The 16,061-nt window shown below is 43.9% G+C and overlaps 1 protein-coding gene across 3 annotated transcripts in view; it reads left to right on the forward strand.

The window, feature by feature from the left end:
- Positions 1–16,061, forward strand: part of LOC137636891 (golgin subfamily A member 6-like protein 25) — a 131,647-nt gene that overhangs the window by 91,913 nt on the left and 23,673 nt on the right. For all 3 annotated transcript variants that reach the window (XM_068369247.1, XM_068369248.1, XM_068369249.1), the window contains exon 5: positions 15,814–15,890. In XM_068369247.1, the coding sequence (XP_068225348.1) occupies positions 15,814–15,890 (77 nt within the window). The remainder of the gene's footprint in view (positions 1–15,813; positions 15,891–16,061) is intronic.

A 16,061-nucleotide genomic window follows, 5' to 3' on the forward strand; every position in this document is an offset into this window, starting at 1 on the left:
AGCAAGCTGGATAAAAGCATGAATTACTTCCTCTACCTTCCTTTTGCGGCCTGCTCTAGGGTTCGCAGCAATAAACTTCTCTCTCACTTCAATTCCTTTTGGACTGTGAGTCTCAATTATTTCTTCAACAGCTTTCAGGATGAATCTCTTGATGGTGCTTTTTTTGTTCACTTTATTCTTGTAAAGTAGGAAGCTGTTTAGCATGAGAAGCATAATGAAATGCAATCCTAATTTCTTGAACCATGCCAGAGACTTGCGGCTTGGATCTATGGGTTCCAAAAGCTGATCTGCTTTATCAACACCTCCCATAAAATCATTATATTTTTCTATCATGTGAGGCTTTTTGAAACTTATTTTCCTTCCACCAGGCAACACTTGCTGTTTTTCGACAAATAATGTTGATTCATAACAAGTGGAAATAACATACACTTCCCTCTTATCATTCCATTTGACAATCAAAGTATTGTCTTTCCTGACAAATGATGCCTGATGGTTTATCAACTTTTCTCCTCTCAGTTCATTTGGCACTCCTCTGTTAGGACGAATGGTGCCAGTCATCAATGTCTCTTGCGTGAGCAAAAAGTGTGCCAAACGAATACTCGAATACCAGCTATCTACAAAAATGTGACGTCCTTGCCCAAGGACAGAGTTTGCCAAATGCACAACTATTTTCTCACTGATAGACAACTCATTAGCCCCAGGGACATTTGGCAAAACATAAGAGTCACTAGTTTCTTTTCCATAATAGATTTGAAAATTGTAGCAGTATCCACTCCACTCTTTTTCACTGTTGCACATGACAAAAACCTTTATGCCAAAGCGAGCACGTTTGGTTTTTATAAATTGGCGAAAGCCAAGTCGTCCTTTCCATAATACCAATGCTTCATCAATGGCGATATTTTTCCCTGGATCGACATTTCCCATCATGGGCACAAGAATCTTTTCACGAAATGTATCCAATCGTGTAGATGGCATCCTTTTGTTTACAGTCTCTGGCAAGGTAAATCTCAAAAATTTCATTATTGATAGATATCTATCTCTGCTCATGATAGATGAACAAAAAAAATGAACACCTGGTTCGTAAGGTTGCCTTGTCCAATACTGGTTTATTTCACTATATTTACACTGTCCTGTATATATATATAAAGCCAGAAAGACATACAATTCACCCACTGTAATTTCATGCCATTTCAGTCTGTTTATTTTACCTTTGAGTTCAGGATTTTCTTCAAAAAAATGCTTCGCACGTTCATTTGAACATTCCACGATGTGCGCTACAATATCACCTGTGATGAATTTTTTCACGCACTCTATCACTGATGAGTCACTGCTTATTCCAAGGTTGGGATTCACACCACTATAGGCCTGCCTTAGGGGAGGTACTGAGTTAGGCCTCTTATCGGCAAAAACATCAACACGTGACCATCCACCACCTAAAGAAAGGAATGATTCGTCGTCACTTTCATGGATATCACTCTCCATTGACGTATAGTCTTCACTGTCTGAATCCCCCATATCCTCCTCTGGATGATATGAATCATCACTGTCCGAAATTTCAATGTCAGATATTATGAAATCAACACAAAAAAGGCAAAAACACACCAGAAAACGTTCGTATGTCCGCCACCAACAAACAACTCCCGCGCGACTGCTGGTGATGCTGCTACCACAAAGACGAATGCCCAGTTTTCTTTTATTCTGGAAAATCCCATTTTCTATAGTAGAATAATAAGAGCACCACAGGCATTACGAATAGGGAAAACTAATCTATTGTGGCCATTCCGACTTTCTTTATGTCTCTGTGGGATTTAATATAACCTTGGGTCACCCGTTCGACCCATCGTAATATATACGGCAAAAATGATGGGACACCCGTTCGACCCGTCGTGCGGAAGAGGTTAACCCCCAGGGGGTTATTTTTTTCCCAGCACATTTTGCAGTATATTTTTTTCAAATTGCTCTAACAGCCTTAATTTTTGTCATAGAGAGGTCTGGTTGGTCTCATTCTCTTGGAGAATGCCTGAATTTTCTCAAAAATTTATCAAAAATATGAAAAAAAGATTTTTTATATCATTTTTTTGCAAGGACGTACCGGTACGTCCATGGGGGTAAAGGGATGGCTTTTATGAAATGTATCAGTACGTCCTTTGGGGGTAAAAGGGCTAAAATGATAGTTTAAGCATTAATTGTTTCTTTTGGGAAATAAAAAAGATCCTTTGGAAGTTTGCCTTGATCAGCTGATCCAGAAAGCATAAACAGTTGTGTTCAGAAACTTATAAACAAACGCAATGAAAAAGATTAATATTTGCTGTTTTTATTTCTTATAATGATACAGTACTGTACTAATATACAAATATTACATTCATTATTATTAGATACAGTTAAGTGAAATATCAGTTTTAGCAAAATCTTGTTTGTATTAAATATAGCTCTTCGTTCATTCATTTAAGTTTGTTCCACATAAGGTGGGGCAGTCTTGAAAGACTAAAGGAATGAATTAACAGCTGTTTTGTTTCCGTACCAAATATAAAGCTTTCAGCTCTAGTATAGAGATATATTTCGGAGACAGCTGAAACCAACCAAAAGATTTTTAGCGAGGTGTAAGTACCCACTGCTAGTTAGTGTGGGTTAGGACCAGCCACCCTGCTCACAGGCACTAGCGACACGCCACTTTTTATTTTGGTTTGGTAGAAAGCAGACATTCCGTCTCTCTCAACTTGTTAACCTTAATAAACTGGCCTTTGACTTGATGTTGTATCTGCTCGTTTTGCTTCCGTTGGAGGACGAATGAGTAGAACGATGATCAATTGACCTCGGACTTCCTTTAGGTGCGGACATCACCGTTTCTAGCGAAGCAGCAGTGCCCTCCACTGGGGGAGTCTCTTTACAACAGTTACAAGCACAATGAGAATGCTCAATGTCTCCAGAGGGGTTGATCACGGTCTAACCCTCCGAGACTGGAGGTAATGCACAGGTAGAGTTCTCATGCTCTTAGTTGCTGGTCTCTGCTTCTGCTCACCTTTGTTCCTGCAGTTCCAGTGTAGGAACGAGAACAGCTGCAGACTGGTCCCCCTTGGGGTTTTCAAGTCAGTGTGATCTCTTTGGGGTGAACCTAGAAACTCTTTACGAGAATAGCTGCAGACTGGTCCCCCTTGGGGTTTTCAAGTCAGTGTGATCTCTTTGGGGTGAACCTAGAAACTCTTTGGCTACGTTTCCCAGGTAGCGCTTGTTGCCTACTTTCAACTTTGGTGTTGACAGGAAGCAGAGGATGCTGCTTGTAGGTTTGCCTCCTGGTGTTCGGCAATCATCCCGTTCGCAAGAAGGTTGCCCTTCGCCAACCACTGGTTTATGGCAGGCTTCCCGTATGCGAGGGCTTCCTTTCCCTCCTACAAGTGTCAGGCGACTATCCCGTTCGTGGAAAATATTCCCTTCATCAGTTTGGTCGCCCCTTCTGGGCTTCCACACAACGAGTCTTGTTAGCAATTTCCTTTTGGGGTCACTGCCGCAGATGCTGATGTTAGCCGACTAATTGCGGTCGCCGTCTCTCCCATCATGCCCCTAGGGCACATTGATTCTCGTGAGCAAGTTTCCCTTTGGGATCATTGGTGCAGATGGTGATGTCAGTAGATTGCTTGTGGTCTCTCCCTGGAACTTAACGAGTCTCGTAAAAATCTTGGGTTATTGCCACAAATGTGGATGCCCTAATTATTATTATTATTATTATTATTATTATTATTATTATTATTACTTGCTAAGGTACAACTCTAGTTGGAAAAGCAGGGTGCTATAAGCCCAGGGGCTCCAACAGGGAAAATAGTCCAGAGAGGAAAATAAACAGGAAAATTATAATATTTTAAGAACAGTAAAAACATTAAAATAGATATTTCCTATATAAACTATAAAAACTTAACAAAACAAGAGGAAGAGGAGTAAGATAGAATAGTGTGCCCGATTGTACCTTCAAGCAAGAAAACTCTAACCTAAGACAGTGAAAGACCATGGTACAGAAGCTATGGCACTACCAAAGACTATAGAACAATGGTTTGATTTGCCAGTGTTCTTTTCCTAGAAGAGGTGCTTACCATAGCTAAAGAGTCTCTTCTACCCTTACCAAGAGGAAAGTGGCCACTGAACAATTACAGTGCAGTAGTTAACCCCTTGAGAGAAGAGTTGTTTGGTAATCTCGGTGTTTTCAGGTGTATGAGGACAGAGGAGAATATTTAAGGAATAGGCCATACTATTCAGTGTATGCGCAGGCAAAGGAAAAATGAACCGTAACCAGAGAGAAGGATCCAATGTAGCACTGTCTAGCCAGTCAAAATACCCCATAACTCTGTAGCGATAGTATCTCAACGGGTGGCTATTGCCCTGGCCAACCTACTACCTACCTAGGGCACAAGGAGCCTCGTTAGACATAATCCTGCCAGGTTTTTGCTGCTGATATGAATGCTTTCCGATCACTTGAGGCCGCCACAACCCACCGTAGTTCGGAAGACGAGTCTCGAGAAGCATATTCCTTTGGGGGTTATTATTTCGTTCTACTCCTTCATATGGGTTTGCCTTATTGCCATATTTTATGTTTGGGTTCCCCCATGTCCCTCAGTGTGAGGCACCTCATATATCCACCACAGAGTTGCCAATGCATCTTCCGGTGTATTTTGCATCTTCCAGTCTTGGATGGTCTGGGATGCATCTTAGGTATTTATCGAGCTTATTCTTAAACACCTCTACGCTCACTCCTGATATGTTTCTTAGATGAGCTGGCAGCACATACAATAGTCGCTGCATTATCGATGCTGGTGCGTAGTGGATTAATGTCCTGTGCGCCTTCCTTAGTTTTCCTGGTATATTTTTTGGCACTATTAATCTACCTCGGCTTGCTCTTTCTGATATTTTTAGCTCCATGATGTTTTCAGTAATTCCTTCCATTTGCATCCATGCTTGTATTATCATGTAGAGAGCTCATTGGAACTTGCGCATGATAACCGTTTCCAATCCCTGCGATCTCTGCCTCACTCCTTCATGCCTTCAAGGCACAATGGTGTCATGAGACGTAACCCTTCGAGGTTATTCCTTTAAGCCTCCATTCCCAATGCGATGGAATCAGCTCATGCTTACACTTGCGACCAATAGTAAACATGGATTTGTTTACAAGTATTCTTGTCCCGCCCACGGGGTTGGCCAAGTGCCTACTACCGATTAATATCTGATCGTTCGCATAAGTTGCTGCGTGTACTCCTCGTAGGTGCATGTACGATCAAGAACATGAACATGTTCACAATGCTATAGCTCCCTTTCGAGCAATGATGTTGCACTTTATTGCACATACATTATTTCTGCTAGTGACTCCATGATCTACTACGGGGGTGCTCACACACGGAAACATGTTTATGATTTCAGATTTGTGCACAAACGCTTATCCTGAGTCAGGGAAGTTGCATTTTGACATTTCTGCTTACGGGCAAGCAAGCAACTACTGATGAGGGCTGATTACAGTACTAGTTAGTTGTATGCGCTACCCTCGCCGGCGAATACATGCCCATGAGGAGTGGCAAAGGCTACTAACCATCATAGAGAACAATCAGATCCATGTTCCAGTAATTTTCTTTCCCCTTTTGATGGTTTTATTTCTTAGGGAAAGCCCTTAATTTGGCTTCTCCTTTATCCTGGTCTGGCTCTCACTAACATCTCCGGATCTTACGTCTAAGTATCAAAGTACTTAGACTCCGAAACTTAACATAAGTGAGTCTGTTCGCCTGGGAGGGAATGATTGGTGCGTATTCTAGTTTTGCTGATTGGAAACAGGAATACGAAACGTTTTTGTCTTTTTCAAGTGCCACTTTTCATAGAGAGAAATAGGTCTCTCTGCAAACATGTTTCAATCCAGTGTCTGGCGCAGCGAATCATTCTGGCTGCATCCTGGATCATCGTTCTGCTCCGGGATACCCGGCAGGAGAATTCCGCCGTAAGATCGTAGGAAATTTTCCTTTTATCGAGGATAATTTCTATCTGTGCTTTTAGGTTTGTAGCTGGACTTCTGCACACAACTACCTGTCTGACAAACGTGGCTGAAGATACATCTCGTTCTTGTCTTGCAGAAGCAGGTGCTTACGATTGATCATTGGCAACCGATCGTTCATCTTCTCTTTACTGTACAGAGACAATTGCTTGGAAGCGATTGCATGGCTTGACAGTGATTGACTTGTAGGTTTTTCTTGTTAAGCAACCTCCCTGGGCGATACTAGCTGCCCTGTTGGCTAATCTACGTCTCGTTCTTGTCTTGTGGAAGCAGTTGCTCAAGTTTGATCAATGGCGACCCATCGTTTGTTGGACAGCGATCCTCTAATAAGGTTAGCAGTAATGCTGTTTGCTCAAGTCCTTACCACTCCGGTATTTACTGATCTATGAGGGGACAGACATGACCAACTCCCATGGTAGCAAAGGCAGTGTAGGACAGGGTTCACTTTCCCTCTACAGAGACAATTGCTTGGAAGCGATCGCATGGCTCGACAGCAGTTGACTTATAGGTTTTTCTTTTTAAGCAACCTCTTGATGCCCTCCGGAACTTAGAGAGTCGATATTTTGGCTGGAAAGGTTGGTCAACAAACACATCCCTGGGCAATACTAGCTGCCCTGCTGGGTAATCAACTGATCAGGTAACCCAGAGTGTGTCCCATTTTCTGATAGCTTGAAGGGAAGACTACTTTTCTCCAGGAAGTTGGCTTGTACAACCTGTCTTCCACAACCTTGCTCATCTGTTTTGTGAGCGAATGCATCTTCCTATAGGGACCCAGAATGCTACTCCCCAATTTCCTATAGGGACCCAGAATGCTACTCCCCAATTTCCTATAGGGACCCAGAATGCTACTCCCCAATTTCCTATAGGGACCCAGAAGGCTACTCCCAAGCTCCTGCGGAAGGCATGGGGAATAAAAGTGCTATAGTACATGGAAACACAGGCCCGAGCCTTGCAAGGGAGTCTTGCGCAGTGTTGCACACCCATTCACTGACCACTAGTAAGGTGGGTGGGTGAGCTCATTTGCCAGACAGGTCTGTGCACTATCTGAGTTGCTCTCCAACTTCATAGCAATTTTGCAAGAGCCTACTCGGCCACGCTTCATGTTTCGCCATCGCATTTACCACAGGTATGCACTACCTTGGTAGCATGCACTCACAACCGCAGCATTCTCTGGCAGCGAGACAGTAAAGACAGGTGTTTGCTACCTTACCTGTGCACACCTAGACAGGTGTTTGGTGAACCTTGCCTTGCAATGTTCGCCGTGCCATTCTGGGGTTCAGCAATAGCACTTCTTGGGAATTGCCACTTGGTGATTCGCCCCACTACCTGTTCGTCCAACTCGGTGGTTGGCAAAAGCGCTTTGATTCATGATGCTTACGTAGAGCTCTCTTGCCTTCCTGGGGAAACGATCATTCTGGACAAACAACAGGTTTTCTGGTCATGCTCTCCTCTTAACTTGAGTTGCTCCATCCATTTAGGGATGCAGACTAAAGGAATAAGCATGTCCCTTCCTTAAGGAAAACTTTTAATGGACACACCAATGGCTGTACCAGCTGGGGTGTCCAACCAAGTTCTGTAGCTCCAGTGAAAGTGTTTGCTTAAGTCCCATCTAGTAGCAACTGATCCTTTGGGTATTAGCAGGGATTCTATAGATTTAAGAGTCCTATGGGATCAGAGTGAAAGAGAGGCCCGAGTTGGAAGGTAGAGATTAGCAACCTCCTTAAGGGAATAGACCACCTCTCTCCTTTCCCACGATCCATGCTCTTAGAGGATGCATTGAAAGAAGGGGCGGGGTCAGCATTCTTGTTGTGGCATATGGCCTCTGAGCCATGTTCCAACACCTTTCGGCAGTGCCAAACAAGTTTCCGTGGATGGGAGCTCAGTGTTGCTGGCTTTTAATATCTTCCTATAACTCCCTTCTTGTCACACCATAGTGTTTCCTCGCTAAGCATGATAGTGATAGAATACCAGTCAAGGGTATTCTTGGCGTATGTAATACCTAGAAAAGGTTTTCTTTGCAGGTCTTCAGTCTGTCTAGCCATTAGAATATGGAGTTTGATGGGAGACTACTCAAATTGTCTTCTGCAGCCTGATTCAGTGCGGGCAAGGAAACTTCCTAGCAGTCTTTCTGACCAGTTTAAGTCAGATGGTGAGCTTTGATGGACCTTTCTCGCTCTCAGTTTGCCATCCGAGTCATGACCCTGGCGGGAGTTACGGGCAAGATGTCAATCCTGTCCATCTCATGTCCAGAAGTTTCGGGAGTACTGTACTGTTAACCAGCACGGGGTAACCGGGCCCCTCTTTTAGAGGCCCTCTGACTTCGGGAGAACAACCATATTTTTCCCCTCACTGCTGTTTGATGAAGAGACTCATTCTAGAAAGGTATCGGCGGATTGATCGATGATCCTCAGCAGTGGCAGGAAGCACAATAGCACCTAGGCTTTCTATTTCTGCTCGCAGAGATATCGAGAGAACGGTTCTCTCTTTCCCTGATAGCCCATACAGACTCGGTCAGGGATCCACCACGATCACTCATGCCCTCACAACTTTTCTCCTGGAAGGTGTTCAACATCTCCCCTCTCAGGGAGGCTTTTTGTAAGTAATTACGAAATGGATGGCTGTATTCCCCTGTAGGTCTTTGTTCGCCTTCCATCGGGCAAAAGGGTTTTCTGGTAAAAGCTTCTCACCACTCTGTATCTCTCTCTCCCCAGAACATCAAAGCTCGTTACCTCGGGGAGGAAAGGACCCTACTCGGTCTCAACTGTGACAGAATACCGTTGGGCTTTGAGTCTTGGTTACCATTTTGAACAGAGTCAATCTTGCAACAACGGAATAGTTTCTCTTCATTTGGAGTGTCAAACTAATTGGTTCCCAATCAGAAGTTAGACTACCTTCTTGGAGCATAGTTCTTGGACCGCGCTCCAGTAGAGGAGTGCTTCATACCTCTGTTCATCCCTCAGATCAGGACCTGACTCTTAACAAGGTTCTTTCCTTTTTGCCTTGACCTCCATGATGAGTGCCGGCAAGGGACATGGTCTCTTCTAAACATACCCGAGCCAGGGAGTGGAGGTCTGGTAACACTCGACCTTTTCCCAGAGTCTATTGCAAAGACTCGGACTCCAGCTGTAATGGATCCTAGAATCGGGCCCTTCCTTATTGAGAGTCTCTGTTTTGTAACTGATGACCCAGATCAATTGTTACTTTGCCCTGTAGGAGGAAATTTCTTGTCCGAAGGTAAATAAAATTGTTCATTAACCCTTTTACCCCCAAAGGACGTACTGGTACGTTTCACAAAACCCATCCCTTTACCCCCATGGACGTACCTGTACGTCCTTGCAAAAAAATGCTATAAAAATATTTTTTTTTCATATTTTTTATAATTTTTTGAAAAACTTCAGGCATTTTCCAAGAGAATGAGACCAACCTGACCTCTCTATGACAAAAATTAAGGCTGTTAGAGCAATTTAAAAGAAATATACTGCAAAATGTGCTGGGAAAAAAGTGACCCCTGGGGGTTAAGGGTTGGAAATTTCCAAAGAGCCTGGGGGTAAAAGGGGTTAACATAGGGAGAGTCAAGAGGTGAATAAACTTGATCTCTTCCTGAACCAGGCAGGTAATGGAGTGAGCCGTACACATGGACTTGACTCCTCTCGGCCATAGACCTAGAGCTTTTGACGTCGGGTGCGGCGTTATAAAGAACTTCTGTGCATCACATTTTACAATCAGGCGTGTTTGACCGTCAAACAACGTTCACAGCCCACTACCTGCAAGACGTAACCCACAGGAACCTTGATACCTTCTCGATAGGTCTTGTGGTGGCTGCACAAAACATGGTCATGAACACCTTGACTCCCTTGAAGGATGAGTAGCATTCGGTTGAGGGCAGATGTTACCCGGTTATAAGGCTAGAAAAAATGTGCGAGTGACTGGCCTCGTGGTCTTTCATACTCCCCTCTGGCGGTTTTATCATCCGAAGAACTCTGCTAGCTGACCTCCTTTTACTGCGGGTGGTTACCATTGTCCCTTGTGTAACCTGGTACGTTAATATGTATTTATGTCCCCCACCTTTTGGCGGGTAGGAGTCGGGCAACGTCTAGTGTAAGTGTGAAGCTTAATTACAAGGTAATACTTACCTGGTCGAGTCATGAGAGCTAAGTTCTCACACCTACGCACATATTGCTCAGGCCATTAGGTCTTTCACGATTTTGAAAGTTAGCAGTGTGACAGGGTGCACTCTCCACAGTTCGTGTGAAGCACAGAGTTGCGCCCCAGGTCAGTTATCAGCAATAAATGTGTCTCCATAATAAAGAACTGAAAGGCTTTTATTTGTTGCTGGAACAAATGACAAATTTGAAATACAGTTATTTGTATTTTTCTTAACCATACAAACCTGAAACTCTTGACACATACTGACCCGCCATCATGTACACCCTGAAGTCCTTCCTGCAATTGCGAAGTGTCTTGTTGTTGGTGTGTGTGCGAGCTGGGTGGTTAGTCCTCCCCCTCCCACTAAATAGTGGTGGGTTGTTACACCTCGCTAAAAGTCTTTTGGGTGGTTTCAGCTGTCGCTGAAATATATCAACATTGTTAAGAGCTTCATGTTTGTATGGTTAGGAAAAATACAAATTATTTCCAAATTAGTCATACAGTATTTGATATAAAACAAGATTTTGATAAAAGTGATATTTCACTTAACTATATCCAATATTGAGGCATGTAATGTTCAAATGTTAGTATCGTAATAAGAAATAAAAACATTGAATATTAATTGCTAACATTATTTTTGTTTATAAGTTTCTGGACAGGACTGTCTATGCTTTCCGGATTAGCTGATAAAAGCAAACTTCCAAAGGATCTTTTATTTCCGAAAAGAAACCATAAATGCTTAAACTATACAATACAAACCCTTTCTCTCTTTACTATGGATCTGTTACTTCGTCATAAGCTGAAACTAGCCATAAGCTTTTTAGCAAGGTATAAAAGCCTGCTGCTATTTAGGGGGTTAGACCAGCTATCCCACTCACACACACACACACTATAGTCCATTTCTTTTAGCGATTCATATTTGCACCGACTCGCAACGGTGCCCTTTTTGCTCGGAAAAGTTTCCTGGTCGCTGATTGGTTAGAATGATCTTGTCCAACCAATCAGCGATCAGGAAACTTTTCCGCGCTAAAAGGGCACCGCTGCGAGTCGGTGCAAATATGACTCGCTAAAAGGAATGGACTATTGTTATATGACATCACTTTTTCTTTTGGGTTGTTAGAGCGCAGACGTGCCCTCTGTCTCTCTCCCATTAACCCTTTACATAAAACTGGCTATTTAGTTCAATTCTTATTTTTTTCTCTCTCTTTTTAGTTAGTGATCATCCTCCCTGTGGGAGTGGTTTGGTGGATGACGGAAGAAGTCTAAAGGAATTCTTCTCCTCTGGGGTCTTCCTTGAAGTCGAAGAAGTCTCGACTACTTACTCCGGCGTCTCATTCCCTCCCCGTGGCCTCTGTTCATTTAGTCTCCTACAGAGGAAAGACAAGTAAGAGTGATGATCAACTGACTCCCTGACAATCCTTAGGTGAAGACACCGTTGCTGCCCCTAGCAAAGCAACGGTACCCATGACCTGGGGAGTTTCTCTCATTTCCGCAAGTTGCAGTAACTCTTGCCTTCCTGGGGATTTTGGTGCTCTCTGCTAAGGAACGTTTTTTTGGAGGCACTACAGTTAGGGGTACAGTGGAAGTGAATAAGCTGCCTCCCCAGGGGTTTGACCACTTTCTCTCCGAGTCTCTAGGGTGGTGTCCCTCCAGAACTTCTCGTGCCCTAAGCTGCAGCATCTTCCGCATCTGCTCCTGAACAGTTGCAGTCTGGGGCTCCTTGAGTTCCAACCCGTCAGATGATCCTGGAAGCTGACCACGATCAGACTTCTGAGCTTTCTCATTATGCTACGCACCCTCAATCTGAGTTCGCTCAGCGCGCTAAGTTTCTGCAGTATAAAAGCGTCATGTTCCTCTGTCCTCCAGTGTTGAGTACCTCTTTCGTTCGCGAGATAGGCCTTCCTTCCCTAGGTTCCCCCACGGGGTATCGGAGACGATTGCTCAATTCGTCATGTCTCATTCCAGGTCTTTGAAGTTTTTGCTCTTTGGAGTACCCAGATGGTAATGCTTGTCGACTGGTTGTGGTCGCCGTCTCTCACCATTGTGGGCACAACAATAAGTCTCATTAGCGATAACCCTCCCAGGTTATTACCACAGATGGTGATGCCTGCTGAACGCTTGCAGGTGCCGCCTCTCCCATCATGCCCCTAGGGCACAAGGATTCTCGTGAGCTATAGAGTTTCAGGGTTATTACCGCAGATGGTGAGGCCTGCTGACCACTTGCAGCCGCTGCCTCTAACAAAGTTCGCTGAGCTTTGTGAGGCCAGGTCTCCTGGACCTCTGCCTCGGTCATCCTTCCCTTATAGGGAAGAGCCTGTTCACAACCGTCCGAGGGTATGCCTACTCCAGTAGAAGCATGCAAGGCTACTCGCCAACCTACCTGCAGGAGCGTTGACGAGTGTCCGTGCTTTATTTCATGAAACTTTGGCTCATGAGTGCACAGATGCTAGTCTTGCGAGAGAGTCTTACGCAGTGTAATACACCCAGTCGCTGAGGGTTAGCGAAGTAGGGGGCAAGCTCCTCTCACTGACGAAGGTCTGTGCATGGGTTTGGTCACACGCTCACACCTCCATAGTGATGTTCTGACACACGCTACTTTGGTTTCTCATCCTTGCTCACTTTTTCGACCCCCAGATCTCACCACAACGAGCCTTGTGTGACATGAACCTTTGTGGTTATTGCCCCAGATGGTGATGCCTGCCAACCGCTGCCTCCACCATTGTGCCCCCTGGGCACAACGAGTCTCATAAGACATAACCCTTTGAGGTTATTGCTGCAGATCTCTATTCCCTAAGGGATAGAGAGCTCTTCGGAGCACCCTCGTGGTGATGTTTGTCGACTGCTTGCAGTCACCTCCTCTTACCATCATGCCCCAAGGGTGGAATGAGTCTCATGACGCATAATCCTTCGGGGTTATTGCCTTGAACCTCTAAACCCTATGGGATGAAAGCTCTTCGGGGCACTCACACGGTGTAGGCCTCCAACTGCCTCAACCTATCGTGCCCCCGGGCATAAGTCTCGTAAGGCATAACCCTTCGAGGTTATTATCTCAAGCCTCTATTCTCGATGGGATAGAACCAGCTTTGCTGACATTCACAAGTAATGGCAGACAAGTGTTTGCTTAGAGGTGTGATTCGACTGTCCCGTTTTGTCCCGAGCTCTTACTGCCGATGAAGGTCTTATCTCTTCGCCTTGGGGGCTCGCACACTCTCGTGAACGATCAATTCCTTTTAAGCAATGATGTTGTGCATTGACGCATACGCATCATCCTGCAAGCGATTGCACAAGCTACGTTGGGGCGCTCACACACACAAAATGGGTTGACGATGCTAAAGCTCGTGTACGATCATTTCCCCTCAGGCAGGGAAATGGTGATTTGACACCTGCATTCGGGTGAGTGAGCTACTACTGCTTACGAAGGCTGTTAGCTTTGCCAGTTGCATGGGCTACCCTCGCAGGTGCATGTACGCTTGTGAGGAGTAGCAAGGGCTGGTTACCATCATACAGAGCCTACTAACATTGCGTTGTTTGCAAAGGGTACTCTTGGGTTCAGCCAAACAAGTTGGAACCTTGTTCCAATGCGTCAATAGCTCTCTCTTTTCTCAGCTGATGGTTGTATTCCTTGTGGAAAATTAGGCTCTCCTAGAGCCCCTACCTTCCCATAAACCCCAGACGTAGGAAGTCTGTCCTCTCCAGTGGGCTCGTCCTTCATCCCCGTCATGTCCTCTCTTATATCTCCGGATCGCAAATAGAAGTATCAAGGGTACTTAGACTCAGAAACTTCACAAAGAGAGTCTGTTCCCTTGGGGGAACAATCAGAGCTTTTTTTTAATTATTCCGATCAGCAATGGAGAGATATGAGACGGTATTTACCTTTTTTTGTAAGGGATACCTATCACCAGGGAGAAGGATGTATCGTTTTTTAACATTTATCGTGTTCAGATGCAACGAAATATTCGTGCCACTCCTGGATCTTAGGTCTGTCCTGGGGTGCCTATCATAGGGATTCCTGCCGTAAGATTGGGGGACCATATACCTTCCAAAGAGGTAATTTTTTCTTTCTTGTGTTTATTGGTCTGTAGCCAGACTTATGCACACAACTGCTATCCTTACAAATATATTTGAAGATACTTTTGTCTTGTGGTTTGGAAGTAGTTGCATGCTACCAGTCATTTGCTTGACAGCAATCTGCTTGTGAGGTTCGATGTAATGACAATATCCATTGGAGATACAGTAGTTGGTTAATTCCATGTTTACAGGTTTTGGAAGGCAAAGTATAAGTATAATGTTGTAAAAAATACAGCTAAGTAGCAAAATTCTGCCCCCTAAAGAACAGCGAGAATTTTAAAATCAAGCGTCAACTCAAGGAGTGCAAAATTAGCTCCTCCAATGAAAGCTAATTGCTTACTAAAGGTAATGAAGCCTCGAACACCTCAAAGAATGAAGAGTTGCCATATACTGTGTATTTTAGTGGAAAGAATGGGTAATTTATGTAATATTCTGAAGTTTACTTCAGAATATGCCAAGTATCTGCCTAGTACAGTATTGAAATATCCATAATTTTGCAGTGACAGTAGGGGTTAGTGTGGGGGCTATGAAATTTATTAATAAGACAATGTGTGCTGTGAGAGTGTTCCCACAACACACACCAATTTTCACAAAACTTGTTTGTTCCAACACAGGAACTCACCTCGAACTACTTTCGTAGGAGTTACCTGGAACCTCCTCTCAACCGACCAGAGTTTTGTGTAGTTTACCCTACTCCCGTTTTCTGTAATGATAGGCCTAGGCGGAAGGATACGTGCCCTGAGGGCAATGCCGAGGCAGGCCACATGTGAGCTTGGGTCGCGACCTTCAGTAAGTTCTCTGGTCGCGTCGTGATATCATCTCAACGCTCCTCATATCTCAGTGCGACCCTTTGTGTTGTGTACCGCGTGTGTGTCCACTTGGCCCGTTTCAGATTTTTTCACAAAACTTCCAATCTCATCCAACCCATTATGTCCTGAGTGTAAGGTCAAAAGCATTGAGTCTTTGACAGTTGAGTGTCTGGGCTACTTAACCCCTCTCACCACCTGTCATTTTAAAACCTCTTAACAATTTTGATTGCGGTTCTAGCTTTGATGAAGACATTTCCTATGTGGTAGTGCCATAGCCTCTGTACCATGGTCTTCCACTGTCATGGGTTAGAGTTCTCTTGCTTGAAGGTACACTCGGGCACACTATTCTATCTAATTTCTCTTCTTGTTTTGTTAAAGTTTTTATTAGGCTGGGAGGAACGTAGAGAGTAGAGGTCCCCTTTTTTGTTTTTGTTTCATTTGTTGATGTCGGCTACCCCCCAAAATTGGGGGAAGTGCCTTGGTATATATATTTATAATATATATATAGGAAAGTTTTATTTTAGTGCTATTATTACTGTTCTTAAAATATTTTTATTTTTCCTGGTTTCCTTTCCTCACTGTGCTATTTTCCCTGTTAGAGCCATGGGGCATATAGCATCCTGCTTTTCCAACTAGGGTTGTAGCTTAGCAAGTAATAATAATAATAATAATAATAATAAAAATAATAATAATAATAATAAAGGACTCAGGCTTGTGTAACTCTCAAAATTCAAATTGCTTTTAGAATTTTATATTATTTATTTGTTGTAGGAGAAATTGCAAACTATGGCTCAGCTTGACGCAGAGGTCAAGGCACTTTCGGAACGAAAACGTCGTGCTTATTACAGGTGAGTGTATCATGAAGTACTTTGCACCTTTATTTGAAAATTTTACCTTCATGTATTGTCACTTTCACTCAGATGTAAATCTTCAAGGGGGGTAACTAGGTAAGTGTTATTTGTGTGGCCTAGAGTCCAATTAGAATTTAATTTCAAAAGTTGTAAACATACAGAATACAG

This window comes from Palaemon carinicauda, unplaced genomic scaffold (genome assembly GCF_036898095.1).
Source record: "Palaemon carinicauda isolate YSFRI2023 unplaced genomic scaffold, ASM3689809v2 scaffold43, whole genome shotgun sequence".
Taxonomy (NCBI): Eukaryota; Metazoa; Arthropoda; class Malacostraca; order Decapoda; family Palaemonidae; genus Palaemon; species Palaemon carinicauda.